General features: G+C 43.6%; 1 protein-coding gene and 1 long non-coding RNA gene across 2 annotated transcripts in view; one reads left to right on the top strand and one right to left on the bottom strand.

Moving 5' to 3' along the window:
* The window catches only part of LOC112162701, a 41357-nt gene extending 31338 nt beyond the window's left edge, over positions 1-10019 (bottom strand). Inside the window, exons 1-2 of the long non-coding RNA XR_002922134.2 lie at positions 9327-10019; positions 5186-5333 (exon numbers count right to left, since the gene is read on the bottom strand). This is a non-coding gene — a long non-coding RNA (uncharacterized LOC112162701). The remainder of the gene's footprint in view (positions 1-5185; positions 5334-9326) is intronic.
* ext1b (exostosin glycosyltransferase 1b) overlaps positions 937-20157 on the top strand; it is a 170941-nt gene continuing 151720 nt past the window's right edge. The window contains exon 1 of the mRNA XM_024298588.2: positions 937-2964. Within this exon, the coding sequence (XP_024154356.1) occupies positions 2030-2964 (935 nt within the window). The 5' untranslated portion in view covers positions 937-2029. The remainder of the gene's footprint in view (positions 2965-20157) is intronic.

The following is a 20157-nucleotide window of genomic DNA, read 5'->3' on the forward strand; positions in this document are numbered from 1 at the left end:
TTAGCCAAAAAAGCTACAGTGTAGCTGGCATATTAGCTAAAATCCAAAATGACCACAAAAAATTAAAAAAGGCTAAATTAGCCAAAACAGCTAGCATGTAGCTGACATGTTAGCTAAACTCCAAAATTGCCAAAAAACCTGAAAAAAGCCTAGATTAGCCATAACAGCTAGCGTGTAAATATTAGCCTTAGTCCAAAACGGCCTAAAAAACTTAAAATGAAGTCTAAATTAGCTAAAACAGCTAGCATGTAGCAGAAAAAGTAGCTAAACTCCAAAACTGCCTAAAAAACGTTTTTAAAAAGCCTAAATTAACCAAAAAAGCTAGTATGTAGCTGACATATTAGCTAAACTCCAAAATGACAAAAACAAATATAAAAGGCCAAATTAGCCAAAGCATCTAGTGTGTAAATATTAGCCTAACTCCAAAACAGCCTAAAAAAATTAAAAAGAAAAGCCTAAATTAGCCAAAACAGCTAGCATGTAGCTAAAAAAAAATAGCTAAACTAGCTTAACTAAAATAGTTCTTAGTTGATGCAAAAATAGTCCAGAAATCTAGCAAAATGGCAATTTTTAAAACTGTAACTTTTTAACATAACTATAAGTAAAAAAATAAATAAATATTATTCCAGAATAAATCAATTTAAACCTTAAATAACTTTCAATATTTAAATTATACAAGTTAGGAATAAGCGCAAGATAACATCAAGTCATTAATAACAATAAAATGAAATGATCTGGAGGGCCGGATCCGGCCCCCGGGCCTTGACTTTGAAACATGTCTAATATTAGATGTGACCTTTATTTTTATATCAGTATAATCTTAGTTTAAGGGAACTTGAAAGAAACAAAATGTTCACAAAAAGGGAGAAACTTTTTGTTTTAACACCGAAAAAAAAAGTTGAAAAAATTAAACTATTATAACTCAAAAAATCTGAGTAAAATTAAAACAAAAATATAAAAATATACTCTAATATTATAAGAAAAGAAACAATTAGCTTTTTAATCACTAATAAAAAAAGCAACAATATTTAAAATTTATTGAGAAGAGTTATTTTATTGTGACTTTTCTCCCTAAAATTTGTAAAAAAATAAGTTGTGGGTAAAAAAGACTCTTATTTTGTATCTTGAAATGAGGCTTTTACTCTGGAGGGGCTTCATTAAAAGTAAAGATTGCAGGTTTACGGCTGTAATCTTGGACACATCTGCAGTTCTCTCGATGAACTCCATCAGATGATTCGCTCACGCGCAGCACTCCGGTTATGAATGGGTGCTTCCCTGCAGGCCCCGCCTCTTCCGTTCCCACGGCCGGACCAATCAGCGGCGCCGCTGCGCGTCGGTGGGACGTAACGTCAGCTGCCGTCGTGTCGGGATTGGAATGTTAGCGACCAACTATCGGAACAACTGAGCAGTCGGTAATTGGACACTCGGACCGAGGATTCCGGTCTTTCCCGACCTTTTTTTGGGCTTTTTGGGCTCCGCGCTCGGACGGCGGGAGAAGTTCACGCGCCGCGCGGCTCTCCGTGGACGCGCTTTGATTTTTTCTTTCTTCTTCTTCCATCCGAGGATATGAGGTGATACATGAGCGGAGAAATGCAGGGATTCGTCCGGTTACTGAGGCGCTGAGTTGCCCCCCGACCTCCGGTGTTCGGGTTCCGTTCTTACCGGATTATGAGGCAGTGACGGAGCGGATTGAGCCACCGAACATCCGAACCCCCCCTTTTGTCCCCGCTGGACAGTTTCTGCCCCGAACAGCCCGCCCGGATGAGGGGGGGCGGCAGGAGTCCCGGCGCGTCCGGGCAGCGCGGATCCCTGTAGGCGCGCCGCGTCCGGCGCTCCGCCATGCGCTGAAAGTCCACCGCCGCGCGCGCGGGACCGGCTCTCCACTTCCAAAAACAGTCGCCCACATGCACCGGATCAACCGCTGGACTCGGGAACCGAATACGCCGCAGGGGGGCCGGGGATGGCTCGGGGAGCCTAACTTGGGGCCACTTTCCGTTTCTTCTTCGACTCGCCTCCGTTCCCGGGACACATGCAGGCCAAGAAGCGCTACCTGATCGTGCTGTCCGCCGGCGCGTGCCTCGCGCTGCTCGTCTACCTGGGGGCGGCGCGGCTCCCGGCGGCGGGCAGGAGCCGGCACGACCGCAGCCGGCGCTCCCAGCAGCCCTGGCCCCACTACTCCGACCCGTTACACCGCTTCCAGCCGCGGGAGCAGGCGGACACGGAGGAGTTCAACCTGCACACGTCCCCGCGGCAGAAGAAGGAGCTGAGCACGAGCGCGTACCGGGGGAGGCGCTGCCGCATGGACTCCTGCTTCGACTTCTCCGCGTGCCACCGGAACGGCTTCAAAGTTTACGTGTACCCGCAGCAGAAGGGCGAGAAGATCTCCGAGAGTTACCAGAACATCCTGTCCAGCATCGAGGGCTCCCGGTTCTACACCGCGGACCCGGGACAGGCCTGCCTGTTCGTGCTCAGCCTGGACACCCTGGACCGGGACCAGCTCTCCCCCCAGTACGTCCACAACCTGAAGACCAAGGTCCAGAACCTGCCCCTGTGGAACGACGGCCGGAACCACCTCATCTTCAACCTGTACTCGGGGACGTGGCCGGACTACACGGAGGATCTGGGCTTCGACATCGGCCAGGCCATGCTGGCCAAAGCCAGCATCAGCACCGACAACTTCCGGCCCAACTTCGACGTGTCCATCCCGCTGTTCTCCAAGGAGCACCCGCGCACCGGGGGGGAGCGGGGCTTCCTCAAGTACAACTCCATCCCGCCCTTCCGAAAGTACATGCTGGTGTTCAAGGGGAAGCGCTACCTGACGGGCATCGGCTCGGACACGCGGAATGCCTTATATCACGTGCACAACGCGGAGGACGTGGTGCTGCTCACCACCTGCAAGCACGGCAAGGACTGGCAGAAGCACAAGGACGCGCGCTGTGACAAGGATAACGCGGAATATGACAAGTGAGTTTGCGCTTTTACGCACCAAACCTGTGCGTAAAACAGTCTCCCAACTTTACGCACCACATTCTATCTGCTTAAATATCTAAAAACAATCGTGAGTCTGTGCGTAAGTCTTCCAACTTCACGCACAGCATTCTATCTGCTTCAATACTTAAAAAACAATCACGTGAATTTGCGCTTTTACGCACCAAATCTGTGCGTAAAACAGTTTTTCCATCTTTACGCACCGCAAGTTTATCTGCTTAAATGTTTAAAAAACGATCATGTGAGTTTAGCTTATTCAGTTTATAGACCCCCCCCCTCTTTGGTCCTCTCTCAGCCAGTCTGTCTGGACATCCCCTGCTCCCCCATCAGTCCCTCCTTTCCCACGAAGGAATTCACCCGCCTTGAACACCTTCCAGCTCCACTCAGTGGGAGCGTTTTTACTAGGATATGCATGGACACGTTTGATTTGCAGCCTGTACTCAGCGCAGATTAAGTGAAAGTTGACCAGGGGAGAGGTTTCTTATGGAAACGATCAGAGTTAAAGTGACCTTGTCCCGCCTGCTTCCCACACAAAGCGGAGTTTATTTAGTTTTCCAGGGTGCCGCTGAGCAAATTATAAAACAATTTAGTTCCGATAAATCAGTCCTAAGGAGTTAATTACCACTTTCATTTGTGCCATCATTCCGTTGAGCCCCCAGGGACAGCTGATTACCTCTAATTTTGGAAGTCTTGGTTCTGTCAAGGTGGTAATTAATGACTCCTCCTGAGAACAACAGTGGCGTTCTAATGCAGAGGGCGGTTCGGTTCAGGTTGGGGGTTCATTTATGTTCATGAACTGGGAGTGAACTCTAAAATTTCACAAGCATGCACTTGTCTTTGCCTCCGTCACCCCCCCACATCGCTCTTTTACCGCTCTCTCCTCGCATCCCTGTGGATGCTTTGGCCTCCACGTCACCTGGAGATCCATTATCCGACATTCCACGTCTGCGGCGCTTTTCCCCAAAGGCTCCGTCCCGTTTTCCCAAAGGTAGCTCTGTCTCCAGAACATCTCGGTTCTGTAATGATGATCATTGATCCGGGAAAGTGAGTCCTACCCGTCCATTCTCTCCAGCTTTATTCTGAGCATCTTTCATCTGTTTTTTTCTGTTCCAAACCCGTTTTTGCATAAAAATGTAGATTCTTCCTCGGGGAAACGTCCCTCCGGCAGCAGTGGATCCTATAAATTGAAGTATTTGCTTGTGCTTTTATTAAGTAACCTCCTTTAGATTTAATAAAATTGATGACTTCTTTTTAATAGTATTCAAAGCCCCTCCGGGCGCCGGTCCACGCCGCGCACAAACCCTGACGCAGCGCTCTCAGGTGAAAGGATCTCTGTGCTGATGTTTGCTGGTGCTTCATTTCCAGAGGGGGGGGCAGGTGATGCCCCGCGGGGACGCTGCGGTGCAGACTCAGGAATGCACACATGTGTCAAAGCAGCTGTTAGCGGTTCACGGCGCTGCTCTGCCGAGGCTGCAGAGTTCATACCTGGACTGGGAGAGGGAACGCTCCGATAGAGTCGCTGCAGCCTCACCTGCTGCAGGTGTGTTTGGAAATGTGCTAAAACTGGGAATCCAGACGATCCTGCTCTGCTGTGGTCATGTATCGGATTTATTTTGGTCAAATTTAAGCTTCCTGTTTCTGCTAAACCTCCACCTGGCTGCTCCTGTAAGGAGCTACGGTAGAGCCGATATTATGTGAAACCCAAATAAAAAAAATATTGCCCAAAAAAAGGAAAATGTCCAAAATTGTTTGCTATTTTAAAACAAACTTAATTATTTCAGCTTCAAATGTTGTGATTTTTTAGGTTTTAAAACTCAAAATTTTAATATCAAAAACTATTATTTTATTTTCAACTTTTTTTTTTTTTTCGAATCTGAAAATTTCAGTTTACAAACTTTTGGCCTCTCTGTGCCCAAAAGTTTATTTTACAAAAGAGTTTGAAAAAAAAGTTCATGATATCAAAAATTTGAGTTTTGAAGAACAGAAAACTCGAAACTGAAAATAATTACATTTATTTTAGAAAGCAAACAGTTTTGGACATTTTACATGTTTTTTTATTTAGGTTTCAAATAATATTGGCCCTAATTTCGCTCCGTACTCCAACGGTTGTTCGTTTTGCTGATTTAGGAACTAAAATAAACCAAAGGAGAAACCATCGTCTGTAAATGAGAACTGGAGTAGAAAATAGTTCACCTACTTCCTTCTTTTAGTGGTTTATTTACTTCTCCTTTCTCCTGATACGGACGTCACCATGTCGGAGCCAGATGTCGTCAGATTGGTTCACATCGGTTTGAGTCTCCATGGCAACCACGCTCACCAATAAGGAGTGAGCTCTTGGAAGGCCACTGAAAGAGGGCAACACAATCAGTCACATTCGGCTTCATGGAGCCAGCAGGTACTTCCTGTTTGGAACGCCATTGGGAGGAGTCACTCAGTCCAGTTCTCATATACAGTCAATGAAAGAAACTGTTGTTACCTTGGATACGCATCACTACTCTTTCATATTGGCTGTATATAGAGAACTGGACAGAACAGGTGTGACATCACAGGTAGAAAACACCTTAGTTCTGACTTCAGTGAAAAAATTCGATCACAATTTTTCCACAGCATGGACATCGCCATGTTGGAGCCAGACGACAGTGATTGGTTCTATGGCAACTACAGTCGCCAATCAGGAGTGAGCTTGTTTAAAGACCACACCCCTTTACGCTGAAAGCAGCTCGGGAGAATCTGTCAATCAAACGTTTGAGGTGGGGCCAGTGGGGACCACATGCTATCTCTGAGGAATCTGATTGGTCGGTTTTGACCGTCATTCTGACCAATAGAATGACTGTTTATTTCTCCATAGAAGTCTGTGGGACTTTTGGCTTCTTGGTACCTACTGGTACTTCCTGTTTGGAACGCCAGAGGGGAGGAGTCACTCGGTCCACCTTTATATACAGTCAATAGCTCTGACGTTACTTCTTTGTTCTGTGTTTTGTTTCACAGATATAGAACTACAAAATATCATCAGGCAAACATCTGACTCTGATAAAAATTGTGTTTTTAACATTCTTGTGGCGTTTTTCTGATAGTGGAAGATATTTATGAGGAAAATTATGATTAAAATTCCTTAGAGTTTTTTTTAATTTTCAAATCGTAGATAATCAGGAGGGGACAAAAAACATCCAGCTTGAAAAAGATCGTATTTGTGATGTAGAAAATATGGTGGGCGGGGCCACAAGTTTCCTGCTTCCCTCCAATTATAGACAAATAGATCCATAATCTGGCTCCAAATTGGATTTTTCTGATATTGCTCGCCATTTTTGTTGCACTGCTAATGCTAGGTTGAGGGGCTGTAAGCTAGCAGGAGAAAGTGTAAACAAAGGGATTATGGGAAATGAAGGTAGGCTTTGCTGCTCTGCAGCAACTATGTCCTAGAAAACGACAGTTTTTGGATTTAGTCTGACAACGAGATCATCGTAAAGAAAAGATCTCTGAAAATAGATCAGAGTGAGACCTCCTCGATGTCTGTGCGTTCTGGCCGGTTCCCTCTCCCGTCCTTTGACCCTGCAGTTTTCCCTCCTCTCAGGAATGTGCCTCCAGGGCTGACTGGAAGTCGGGATGTCGGAGCCTAAACGGGCTCCCGCCCGCGCCGCGCGCAGACACAAAGGCACCACGCTCCATACATTTATCCAATTGATTTTCTTAGCTGTAATAGCTTTCAATTGGAGTCACTGCAGTCCACTTCCACGCCGGCCCCGATGAAAGGGTCCATTCAACGCCACATTATCCGGACAGTTTTCCCAGCTGCTGACTATAATCCAAGGAGAGGACGGTGGAGAGCAATTACTGATCTGTTTTTGAACTTTATGCTATATGAGTTTCTAATTTCACAAACGCAAAATCAACGTTTCTTTTTTTTTTGTTAATAAATCAGCATTTTATTGAGCGTTGATCTGGATGTGGTTTATGTGGGTCAGCGTGGAATCAGCGCCATAAGACCCCCGTTCCTCTGCCAGGCGGATTATCTTGCAGAAATCAAAAGTACTAAAACTCATTGGAGGAGTATTTTTTTTGGAGCGGTCCATTATTGCTGCAGAGGGGGAGAGGTAACGTTTTGGTCCGTTTTTCCTGCTCCTCCGGTATTCCTCTGGTGACGTCGGCCCGTTTAATACTTAACCAGCTTTGTTGACTCGTATTGACTTTGCACTTTAGCTACTTTACTGGCAGCAGCTGCTCAAGGTCAACCGGGAGAAACCGAAGCAGCGAAGGGAAGGGAAGAGCACGTGTCAAAGTCACGGCCCGGGGGCCGGATCCGGCCCTCCGGGTCATTTTATTTATTTTTATTAGTGACCCAATGTTATCTTGCTCTTATTTTATGGAGAATAAAATATTGATTTAAGGTTTAAGTTGATTTATTCTACAATAATATTCCAGAATTTCTATTATTCAAAATTATGTTAAAAAGTTACGGTTTGAAAGTTTAAAAAATTTACATTCTGCTAACTTTTTGCACTATTTTACTAAGATTATTTTGGCTATTTTGGACTTTGGCAAACATTTTAGCAACATGCTAGCTTTTTCGGCTAATTTTTATTTTTGTAAGTTTTTTTAGGCTATTTCGAAGTCTAGCTAATTTTCAGCTACTTCCTAATCTAGGTTTTTTTTAATACATGTTTTTAGGTTAATTTGGTTTTTAGCAAATATTTTAGCTGGCTGTCATCTTCAGCATTTTCAGCTTCAGCACTTTTAGCTATCAGCTTCACCATTTTTAGCTATCAGCTTTAGCAGTTTTAGCTATCGGATTCAGCGTTTTCAGCTATCAGCTTTAGCAGTTTTAGCTATCGGATTCATCGTTTTCAGCTATCAACTTCAGCGTTTTCAGGTATCAGCTTTAGAAGTTTTAGCTATCGTCTTCAGCGTTTTCAGCTATCGTCTTCAGTGTTTTCAGCTGTCGGATTCAGCGTTTTCAGCTATCGTTTTCAGCTATCGTCTTCAGCGTTTTCAGCTGTCGGATTCAGCGTTTTCAGGTATCAGCAACAGAAGTTTTAGCTATCAGCTTCAGCAGTTTTAGCTATCGGATTCAGCATTTTCAGGTATCAACTTCAGCGTTTTCAGGTATCAGCTTCAGAAGTTTTAGCTATCAGCTTCAGCGTTTCAGCTCTCTGCTTCATTGGTTTTAGCTATCGGCTTCAGCGTTTTCAGCTATCGGCTTCAGCGTTTTCAGCTGTCGGATTCAGCGGTTTTAGCTTTTGGCTTTAGCGTTTTTAGCTGTCGGATTCAGCGTTTTCAGCTATCGTCTTCAGCGTTTTCAGCTGTCGGATTCAGCGTTTTCAGGTATCAGCAACAGAAGTTTTAGCTATCAGCTTCAGCAGTTTTAGCTATCGGATTCAGCGTTTTCAGGTATCAACTTCAGCGTTTTTAGGTATCAGCTTCAGAAGTTTTAGCTATCAGCTTTAGCGTTTCAGCTATCTGCTTCATTGGTTTTAGCTATCGGCTTCAGCGTTTTCAGCTATCGGCTTCAGCGTTTTCAGCTATCGGCTTCAGTGTTTTCAGCTGTCGGATTCAGCGGTTTTAGCTTTTGGCTTTAGCGTTTTCAGCTATCGGCTTCAGCGTTTTCAGCTATCTGCTTCAACGGTTTTAGCTATTGTCTTCAGTATTTTCAGCTGTCGGATTCAGCGTTTTCACCTATCGGATTCAGCGGTTTTAGCTTTCGGCTTCAGCGTTTTCAGCTATAAGCTTCAGCTTTTTTAACTATTAATTTCAGCATCTTCAGTAGCTAAATTCAACTTACAGCATTCATTCTAGCATTATCACAGGTAATGCTATATATTTATAATTATGTTAAAAACTTACAGTTTTAAAGTTAAAAAAATGTTCATTTTAAAGTGTTCAATAAATGTTTATCCTCTTCGGCCCGCGACCTCAGGTGTGTTTTGGATTTTGGTCCGTTGTGAGGTTGAGTTTGACAGTCCTGGTCTAGAGAATGGGGACATAACTCCAGACCTCCTACGACGGAGAGCAGGAAATGGGATTTTTTTTTCCCGTTTGGAGTCAATGACAGGAACATAAGCCAAGCGCCGTGACATTTTCGTCTCCACAGCTGTGTCATCAGCAGAAATTTCCCCACACTTGAGAGAATCATCTCAAGCCGGAGTGGCTGATGGCCGGAGACAACGAGAGGATCCCCTCGCTCTCCACTCGCTCTTTGTGTTCCGTTTGATTGTCTTGTCGTTTTATTTGCCGCCATTAGACGCGCGTACGGCTGATGTGGGCCGGCTGACGGCGACTCTTCCTTCTGCACAATGTTATCTCAGTCAAACACTATCATTTGGAGGGGGAATGGCAGCACTCACCTGAACGGCGGCGGCGGCGGCCGCAGTTGTTTGTCAGGAGAGGGTGTCACGCGCTCCGGGTTGCCATTGTTTGTTTTTCTGTCGTCAGACTAATAAATCATGCATATTTCATGATTGCTGCTCTCTCTTAGATAAAGTAGCACGCGTCTGACGGAGAATGTTAATGATGTGGAGGATAATTGGTTTGAATGCGGCGCGGCGTAATTGGGAGCCTTTGATATTCGCTCCGGAACATGTGTGCCAGAGACAGATTTGAGCCCATAACTACATTTAACCTGTTTGTTATTTTATCCAATCAGAGTGAATATCTGTCAGACCCCCCCACCCCACCCCGGCCGCCCTGGTTCGGGCGCTGCTCTCATTACGGCGGAGAGAGCGTTTGGGATGTGATGTGTGGGCACGGTAACGGCTGTTCACTTTGATGAGCGACTTTAGCGACGAGTGTTTGTCGTGTCGTTACTGAGCATCTTTTATGGGTCTAACCGCCGACAGCCGCCATTCTGTTCGTGTTAAAGACCCACCGCGATGTTCCTAACATGTTCTGGAGGCCTTTATCTGAGGATGGAGGACTCATTCAGCTCAAAAAAATGATTCCTGAGGATTTCTTTATTCGAATTGTTGGGAATCGGGACCAGACAAAGAAAATGCAGTTTGAAAAAGATAGTATTGTTGATGTAAAGCTCCTTGCTCCGCCCCCTTCCGACGCAGCCGCTTCCAGACAGACAGATCCTTAACAGTTGAATATCTCCGATATTACTCACCATTTGGACTACTTTGGCAATTATGAAGGATTTTTGGCTATTTTGGAGTTTAGCTAATATTTCAGCTTCATGCTAGCTATTTTGGCTAACTTAGGTTTTTTTCACTTTTTAAGGCTAATTTGGAGTTTAGCTAATATTTCAGCTCCACATTAGCAATTTTGGCTAACTTAGGCTTTTTTCACTTTTTAAGGATAATTTGGAGTTTAGCTAATATTTCAGCTCCACGCTAGCTATTTTAGCTAACTAAGGCTTTTTTCACTTTTTAAGGATAATTTGGAGTTTAGCTAATATTTCAGCTACATGCTAGCTTTTTTGGCTAACTTAAGCTTTTTTCACTTTTTAAGGATAATTTGGAGTTTAGCTAATATTTCAGCTCCACGCTAGCTATTTTGGCTAACTTAGGCCTTTTTTACTTTTTAAGGATAATTTGGAGTTTAGCTAATATTTCAGCTCCACGCTAGCTATTTTAGCTAACTAAGGCTTTTTTCATTTTTTAAGGATAATTTGGAGTTTAGCTAATATTTCAGCTACATGCTAGCTATTTTGGCTAACTTAGGCTTTTTTCAGTATATTTGGCTAATTTAGAGTTTAACTAATAATTCAGCTGCATGTTAGCTGTTTTGGCTAACTTAGGCAACTAATCTGAAAAAGTAATCAGCGATTATTCGGCTATTAAAATAATCGTTTGTGGAAGCACTACCATCCGGTATTGTAGGTTTAGGAACAATGTTCTGAGGACCTGAGAGGGATCTCTGACAATTGTTTGCGACATATAGAATGTCAGGAAAATGCTGAGAAGCGATTTGGTTTCTGTTAAAATTTGTTTTAATGATCTTACATTTATCCAACAACATTTCAACGAGTTGCTGAGCTCTGTTACTGTCCTTACATCCCATAATATCTGGCTACGGTGGCCGTCTTGATCTACTTGTTCCACTGCGAGCGTGCAGCCAATTCAGACTAAAGAAAATCGGAGCAAACCGGTCTCAGTCTGACTGGAAACGAACAGAGATCTGAGAACGGTTCCTGGTCCCGGACCAGAGTCCACTTGGGGGAATTCAGACGGGAAATGTGATCCGGATTATTGGAGGAAACGAACTCTGGTTCACTTTAAGCAAAACGAAATGTGTTCAGTCTGAAAACACCTTTAGCTTCAGCAAATATCTGACTTAAAATAACAATTCTTGGTAAGACCATTTTTTTTACCCAACTGGTTTATTCTCTTTTTAGAGATGTGGTCATCCCCGAGGTCGGTTCTCGCGGTAACCCGCCATTTGTTACGATGTAAGTCCTTAATGGCCTAAACTTCGCAAAAAGGGGCTGCGACTCTTTGAAACAGATTTGGAGCACCGGAGAGGCAGATCACAGAGTTGGACGTGACCGTCTGCAGAGGAGGTTCCTCTCGCACCTTTAAAGTTACGCCAAGACTCCGGCGGTCGCATCGGAGTCGTAACGGTAGCTGTGGGAGTCTGGGGTACGGCCAGAGATGGTCATTGTAGTCTAGTTTAGTCTAGTTTATCTACGATGTTGGGCGCTCAGAAAGACGCCATATAAATAAAATGTATTTTTATTATTATTATTAGTGATTTTATTATTTGTCAAATTTTAAGAACTTTTGACTTATTTCTAAGTTGCTCTGTTTTTAAATTGTTGATGTTTAAGGTTATAAATCCTTAACATTTCAATGTTTTAGGCGGATCCTTACAAAGAAGTTATTATTCCTTCATTATCGAGAAGACATTAGCATTTTTATAAATAAAGACGGTAAATGAAACAGGGTTCCTGCTGAAGCTCCGGGGTCATGAATGTTGCGTCCTCCATGATGAACTCTGACACATCTCCTGTGTGCTCCTCCTCCTCCTCTGTGTGCGTTTGTGGGTCTTCGTCGTGCCACACGAGTGTGCGATTACAAGTGTGTGTCTGTGTGTGATGACTGAGGTCACGACCCCGACTGTCTGTCCCCTCTCTGAGTGACGAAGCCAAAGCCCCGATCACTGACCCACATTCACTGAAGGATTACCAGCACAGCCGGGCCGCCCCGGCCTGGAGGGGGTGGTGGGGGTGCAGTTGTGGGAAGCAGGAGTAGAAAAGAATGAATGGGGGGGGGGCTTTTGCTTCCTTGGGATCAGACTAAAGCCCAAGTGCGCAGGCCACGCCTCCTTCCACAGCAGCTGCTAGCTAGGTGTTGAGGAGGGGCGGGGCGACCGGGTGACTCCCCAGGATGAAAACGAGTGAGGGGATTAGCACGGCGGTGGGCCGCGTCCCGGGAATCATTTAAAAAAACCTTCCTTGGGCTGTTGGGCTTGATGGAATCGAAAAATGTCTTCTCTGGTCTCGTCTGGAATCATTTTTAGAACTTCTATCGACTAGATCAGAGGTCGGTAACCTCTAACAAATTAGGTTCTCCTGTGATCGAAACCTAGAAGGAGCCGCATAGTCTTACTTTAGCCTTTAAGAGTTTATTTATGTTTAATGTCTTCTTTTGGGCTGGTTGGACGATGTGTAAATGTCTCCAGATTTCGTCCATTCATGTGAAGTTATAGACAAAATTCATATTTATTATTACAAAAAATGAAGGTCATGAATGCAAACAAGTGAGACTAGGTTGTGATCCGTAGAAAACAAGTCCAAACGGCTCTTTTACTGTGAAAGGTTGACGACCGCCGCCTCAGATAAAGATGTTATGAACATTTTGGCTCTACGGACTCACCCAGCGATCATGACTTGTCCTGGTTGGACTCGTAAATGGAAAAGCTGCACGTTGGGATTCTTTAAAAGATGTGGCAGCACCAGTTAATAGTTTATACGTTATTAATTTGACCCATTTATGGTCCGTTGACCTTAAATCAAGGTCACTGTATGTAAACCTGCGGCCCGATCATCCAGGAAGGTCGGTGTCTTCTCTCTGGTTGTGGTCGTTTTGTGTCACATTTCTGCTGCCAAACATGGGCGTGTGTCCCTGCGGAGGGGGTGGAGGTGAAGGTGGGGCCCCCGGGGGTTTGTCTGTCGGCACAGATGACCCGGGGCGCCGTTCTGGGAGCAGGCGAAGGGTAAAAACCGACCCAGATCCGCAGCGGCTGATTTAGTCACACGAAAACGTCCGACCGAAGGACCAGAGGCTCCGGCGAGGCCGCCGTCCGTCAGCACTGTTGGTGTCTCCTCGTGTGAGCTTCACGCCCCCCTGGGGGGGTTTGAACTGCTCTCTTAAGGAGGGGGGGGCTTTTATGGTCCTCAGCAAACACCTACGGCACATCAATGCCGAGGGAACTTCTCCACAAAAACAAACACTTAACCCTCCTCTGGTGTTCAGGTTTAAATAGTGAGACGGAGGAAATGTGAGCGCGGGGCCAAGAGGAGGAGAGAGTGGGGGTCCTGGGGGGGCAGTAGCTTAAAAAAGCATTATGTCACTGAAGAATGCGCTCATGGAGCCGCGTTTAGGGGCCGCGGCTCCAGCAGAGAAAGAGGGTTTTGTTGCAGCAGATCTGGCGGCCTCTCCTCCCGTCTGCTCCCGGTTTGACTTCTCCTCCTGGAGGAGCCGGCGCTGCCCCTCATTGTGCTGAAGTTTGCTCTCGCTGCTGAAGTGGCGCTTGTTGACTTCACGGCCGGGCGTCACGGGCCGCGCTCCCTCTGCGGCGGCGACTCTTTGTCCTCCTTGATCTGCTGGCAGCTGATGCCGCCGCCGTCCTTCTCTGACGGATCAGAAGCTAACAGGAGAGCGGAAGGAGCGCAGGTCAAAGGGGAGGGCGTTTGTTGTCCTCAATGGTGGGCGGAGTTTGTGTTAACTGTATACGAAAACTGGACTGAGTGACCCCTCCCCCAAACAGGAAGTAGCCCCAAGAAGTCAAAATCCCAGAAACCTCTATAAAGAAATTAAAAGCTATTCTTGATGTTTCAAGATATTTGATAAACTGACCAATCAGATGCCTCAATAGAAGTAGGCGGAGCCAACCGGACTCCACGTCCATTGATAGATTTGGTGCTTTCAGTTGGTGGAGGTGTGGCCTTCCAACAAGCTTACTCCTGATTGGTTGCCATAGAAACGTCGACTCGAACCAGTTTGGCGTCCGGCTCCAACATGGCGGCGTCCATATTGGGGAAAAAGACGTTCCAGTTCTCAGATACAGTCGATGATTGGAATTCGAGGGTAACGAGTCCCGGTAGTGGTTACCTGGTTAAGTCACCAACCTGCCCCAACAGGAAGTGGAATTTGTGACAAAGATTTCCTCAAATCTACGTTTTGATTTTGGAGAATTTCTCTTTGGTTCCAGTTTCTGAAAAACGGCTTCAGCTCTGCGAGTAGCCGCAGCATCCGATCCTTCTGCTCTTATTTCTCCTCACGTGTCGCAGCGTCTTAAGAACTCAACAGCAGAATCCGCTGTTCTGACGGTCTTCATGGCAGCGTTTTGTCTCGTTTTTCTCTCCTCCGTCCCTCTCCGTTCTCTCTGGTGCATCATTACTTTTGGCAGAAAAGAAAAAGCGTAAAGAGAAGGAAACCACGTGAGTGAAGCCAGAGATTCCTGCTGCCTGCGACATCAAGGTAGAAACACTGAGAGATCAGGCGGCAGCAAAGACAACAGCAGTCAAACGAGCCGGTTTCCTTCATGCAGGTAAACTGAAGTGTTTATTCTCCCGGAAAGTTGTGACACGACGGCGCTTTTGTTTTGAAAGTCTTGTTTGCCTACGCGGCTCCCTCAGCAGGCGCGGCGCTCGCTGCTTCTCTGATGTGAGACGGGCGAGGGGTGAGGCAGCAGCTTCACATCCCTCACCGCGGTAACGAGGCGGCGCCGCTTCACAGATACCAGTCAATTAGAGTTTGGCAGAAAAGGAAAGTATTATGGGATGTGGTGGCTGTTTAGCAGGACGGGAGAAAGGCAGCATGTCAGCTACATGCTAGCTGTTTTGGCTAATTCAGGCTTTTCTTAGGTTTTTAGGCTATTTTGAGGTTTATCTTTTTTTAGCTATATGCTAGCTGTTATGGCTAACCTAAGTTCATTTTTTTTTTTTGTTTTTTAGGCTAATGTTCATTTAGTTAATATTTTAGCTGGCTATCAGCTTCAGCGTTTTCCTGTTAAAAAGTTTCAGTTTTAAAGTTTTAAAATTGGCATTCTGCTAGCTTTATGCACTATTTTGGCATTTACTAAGATTTCTTTGGCCATTTTGGAGTTTAGCTAACATGTCAGCTACATGCTAGCTGTTTTGGCTAATTTAGGCTTTTCTTTTTAAGTGTTTTTAGGCTGTTTTGGAGTTAGGCTCATTTTTACACACTAGATGTTTTGGCTAATTTAGCCTTTTTTATTTGTTGTTGTCATTTTGGAGTTTAGCTAATATGTCAGCTACATGCTAGTTTTTTTGGCTAATTTAGGCTTTTTAAACAGTTTTTCAGGCTGCTTTGGACTAAGGCTAATATTTACACGCTAGCTGTTATGGATAATCTAGGTTTTTTTTGGCAATTTTGGAGTTTAGCTAGCATGTCAGCTACATGCTAGCTGTTTTGGCTAATTTAGGCTTTTCTTTTTAAGCTTTTTTTAGGCTGTTTTGGAGTTAGGCTAATATTTACACTCTAGATGTTTTTCCCAATTTAGCCTTTATTTTTAATGTGGTTATTTTGGATTTTAGCTAATATGTCAGCTACATGCTAGCTGTTTTGGCTAATTCAGGCTTTTCTTAGGTTTTTAGGATATTTTGAGGTTTATCTTTTTTTAGCTATATGCTAGCTGTTTTGGCTAACCTAAGTTCATTTTTTTTTAGTTTTTTAGGCTAATGTTCATTTAGTTAATATTTTAGCTGGCTATCAGTTTCAGCGTTTTCATGTTAAAAAGTTACGATTTTTAAATTTTTTAAATTGGTATTCTGCTCGCTTTATGAACTATTTTGACATTTAGTACAGTTTTTTTAAGCTGTTTTTGAGTTAAGCTAATATTTAAGCTACATGCTAGCTGTTTTGGGCTAATTTGGGCTGTTTTGTTTTTGTAGGCTATTTTGGAATTTAGCTTGCATTGCAGCTATAAGGTAGTGGTAGTCTTCCACTGCTGGGTTTTGTTATTTTAGTTTGGTTTAGACCTTGGTAGTCTTGATTTGCAGGCTTTGTTTATTTGTTAGTTGTTCTTTAGATGTTAGGAAAGTCGAGACTAAAGTTTTAAAGTTGAAGTTGGCGGGTGCTTTGCGATTTAGTGAAGTCGATGTCAAATAAAATGTGAAACAGGAAGTTTTTGAACATCCAAAACCAGTTTTTTGACTTTAGATTTTGAAAAAACAGAAGTACAAATACTCTGAAAAGACACCAAACAAGACATATGAATACCTCTGTAGTCCAGTGATGTCCGACCGATGCTGCTGGCTTTGTGTTTTTTTGAATTTCGTCGCTTAATGTCTGATTTTTACACATTTATTGATTTTCTGTCTTAAAAATGTCTTTGGCATCAAATTTTATTGGCCTTTCTGGGACCAAAGCGAGTCTGGATCTTGCAGTGGGACCAGTGTTTGCTTAGATCTCAGCTGGAAGCTGTTACAGCAGCACATGCTTTGCTTTGTGTGTCACCTGGTGCCACAAATCCCAGAAGAATTTGACATTTTGGATCCAAACCTTTTTGTGATTTAATGGAATGAAACAACACGAGAGAAGCTCCTAATGCGTCTCGGTGAGCAGAGAATCTGTCTGGAGTGCCTCGCTATTTATACACAAAGCCATGATATCGTGTCACTGCTACATATCTTACTGTCTGCTAACACACGGCGCTGACTGGGAGCATTATAGACTTCTTGGGCTTTCATTGTCAGAATCTGCTTGCGTTGCATTGTGTGTAATTTGTCAGGAGAGCGGAAGAAGAACCTCGCTGTCAGTTTCTGTTCGTGTTTGCTCTGAATCCTGCAGGAGGGCAGACACAAATCCAGACGAGCGGAGTTTGTCGTTGTGCGTCTGCTTGTGTACATTTACTTCTCGGGCTCCCTTGAGCTTTTTCCGTCTCCTTTTAGGCCGACAGGCTCCCTCTGCTACCTGTGCAGCCCTCCTATTGGCTGGACGACACTATTTCATTAATTCTCCTCGTTTTCTTACTAAAACCAGATCATCCTCTCTAAGTTTGACTAACACTTTTGCTAAACCGCATGGGGCCGTCTCACTTCCCAAACTCTCTTTTCACTCGGAGAAATTCCACTTCATCCCCGATCGGGAAGCAGGGAATGATCAGAGGGAGACGACTGGGTTCACGTGGTGCGAGGAGCGCAGGAAATTCATTATTCAGGAATGGCGTTCTGCGTGGAGTTTGAGGCGAGACCAGACCAGCTACAAAGCTGACGGCATCGCCCGATTGGGATTTTTTTCTCCTTTTTTTAAGGGGGAGACGCATGGGAGGGTTTTGGGAACAGGAACAGGCGGATTTCATCTCCGAAAGGAGGAATAAAAGAAGAAGAAAAGCTGCTTTGGATTCCCAGCTGCTGAAGGATGTAGATCTAAGAGCTCCGTCGTTACCGCGTTCACTTTACTATTGGTTCCATTTAAATCTGCCTAAATATTTCAAGAACAGCTAAAGAATATATATATTTTATATCCAATCTCTTGAATAATTAACTTTTAAAGCTTTTATTTTGAAGTAAAGTTATCATAATTTACATATGTGATGAAATTAGATGCATTTCTTTAACCCTTAAACACCAGAGCTTTAGCTTAAATCTAAACTGCTCGTTTGATTTATAAAAATTAATAAAATTGATTTGTCGATATGAGCTTAATTGATCAATAGTCAAAAAGTAGAGATAGAGCTAATGCATAATGCTAAAATCCACTAGCTTGATGCTAACGTATAATGGAATTTCCCAATGGACAGCTAATGCTAACGCTCTGTCATCCTGAACATGCATTGCTAAAGCCTGCTAGCTTGATGCTAACGTATAATGTAATTTCCCAAAGGATCGCTAATGCTAACGCTCTGTTGACCTGAACATACATTGCTAATGCTCGCTATCTTGATGCTAACGTATAATGAGATTTCTCATAGGACAGCTAATGCTAACGCTCTGTCGACTTAAACATAGATTGCTAAAGCCTGCTAGCTTGATGCTACCATTTAATGTAATTTCCGAAAGGACGGCTAATGCCAACGCTCTGTTGACATGAACATACATTGCTAATGCTCGCTATCTTGATGCTAACGTATAATGGAATTTCCCATAGGACAGCTAATGCTAACCCTCTGTTGACCTGAACATGCATTGCTAAAGCCTGCTAGCTTGATGCTAACGTATAATGAGATTTCCCAAAGGACGGCTAATGCTAACGCTCTGTCAACCTAAACATACATTGCTAAAGCCTGCTAGCTTGATGCTAACGTATAATGGAATTTCCCATAGGACGGTTAATGCTAACGCTCTGTCGACCTGAACATGCATTGGTAATGCTCGCTATCTTGATGCTAACGTATAATGGAATTTTCCATAGGATGGCTAATGCTAACCCTCTGTCGACCTGAACATGGATGGCTAAAGCCCGTTGGTTTGATGCCAAAATTTTTAGTCTGGTTTTGTTATTTAAGTTATGGTTGACCTTGGTAGTCTTGATTTGCAGGCTTTGTTTATTTGTTACGTTTTTTTAGGTAGATTTTGGTCTGGCAGCCATTAACTGGGAGCTTCTGACTCAGACGGTCGACATGGCTGGGTCAACAGTCTTTTGACTTATTTTATTTTTGGTCAAGGTTTCAATATCCTTTGGTTTGTCTTTTAGTTTAGACCAGCCCACTAATAGTTTGATTTTTGTTCTCTCATTTCACGTCACAGAATTTCTTTTTTATTTCACATACCAGCTGCTTTAATGTGTAACTTTGGGACTTGCAGATGTAAATTAGCATGGCTGCTAATGCTGGTACATCTACATCTATAACTATAGACTTTTCCGTTTGCATGTTTGTCATTCACGGATCATCAGAGTTCTGGAAGGTTTTCAGCTTCTGACGAGTCAAAAAGCTTCTCGTCAGGTGTGTTGGTTTCATCACCACTTCATTAACGGATGTATTTGAGTAAACTGACGTAAACCTTAGCAGTTAAAGGTGTGAAATCTGCCGGTTTGTACGTTTCGCTGTGAATTGTTGAGCTACCGGCTGACAGAGCAAACTCTATCCTTCACGCCGGCGCCTTTGGAATCTGCTGAGCTCAAACGGCGCTCTGGTATCTTCTGTGATTTTGTGCTAACAGCTTCTATCACCACTTGACGGCTTTTTGATCTCACACTTATGTGAATAATTGAATGTGAGAGCTTCAGCTTGTTAAACCCGAGCTGCATTAACAAGGAAGAAAAAACAAAGCCCGAACAGACATGAAATAAACGGAGCATATTTCCAGGATTTTATGTGCATGCTCTTGGTATGTAGGGATATCTAGGAGCTTTAGGGAATGTTTTTCCAGGGAGTCTGGAGAGTTTGGGATAAAAGTGAAGGATTCCATATTTTCTTTTGTTACTCAGTTATTATTATTTGATGTAAATATTCCCTTTGATGATGATAGTATTGATCACTTTTACCACTCTTTGACTACAAATGGACAGAATTTGTCCTTTAACCAGCCGTCCTTTATTTTAGCTCCAGTTTACTAACGCCAGACTTTACTAACGAGCAGTACAGTAGTTTGGTATTTTGAGAGTTTCTGTTATTAAATGGACCCATTAAGCCGGACTAAACAGTACCGTACCATCGGTTATATGTAGGGCTGCCGCGATTAGTCGACTAATCGACTATTAAAATAATCTACGACTAATTTATTTGTTGATTAGTCGACATTTTATATTATATAGTCAGAGTTTAGTAAAGTTGAAAGTTATAAGACATTCTGCTAGCTTTTTGGCTTAGCTAATATTTCAGCTACATGATAGCTGTTTTGGCTAACTGGCTTTTTTGACTATTTTGGAATTTAGCTAATATTTCTGCTACATGCTAGCTGTTTTGGCTAACTTCGATTTTCCTTTTTCAGTGTTTTAGGCTAATTTCGAATTTAGTTAATATTTAAGCTTCATGCTAGCTGTTTTGGCTAACTTAGATTTTTTTTTTTCAATTTTTTTGGCTAATTTTGATTTTTTTTTTAATATT

The sequence above is a fragment of the Oryzias melastigma genome, linkage group LG11 (genome assembly GCF_002922805.2).
Source record: "Oryzias melastigma strain HK-1 linkage group LG11, ASM292280v2, whole genome shotgun sequence".
NCBI lineage: Eukaryota > Metazoa > Chordata > Actinopteri > Beloniformes > Adrianichthyidae > Oryzias > Oryzias melastigma.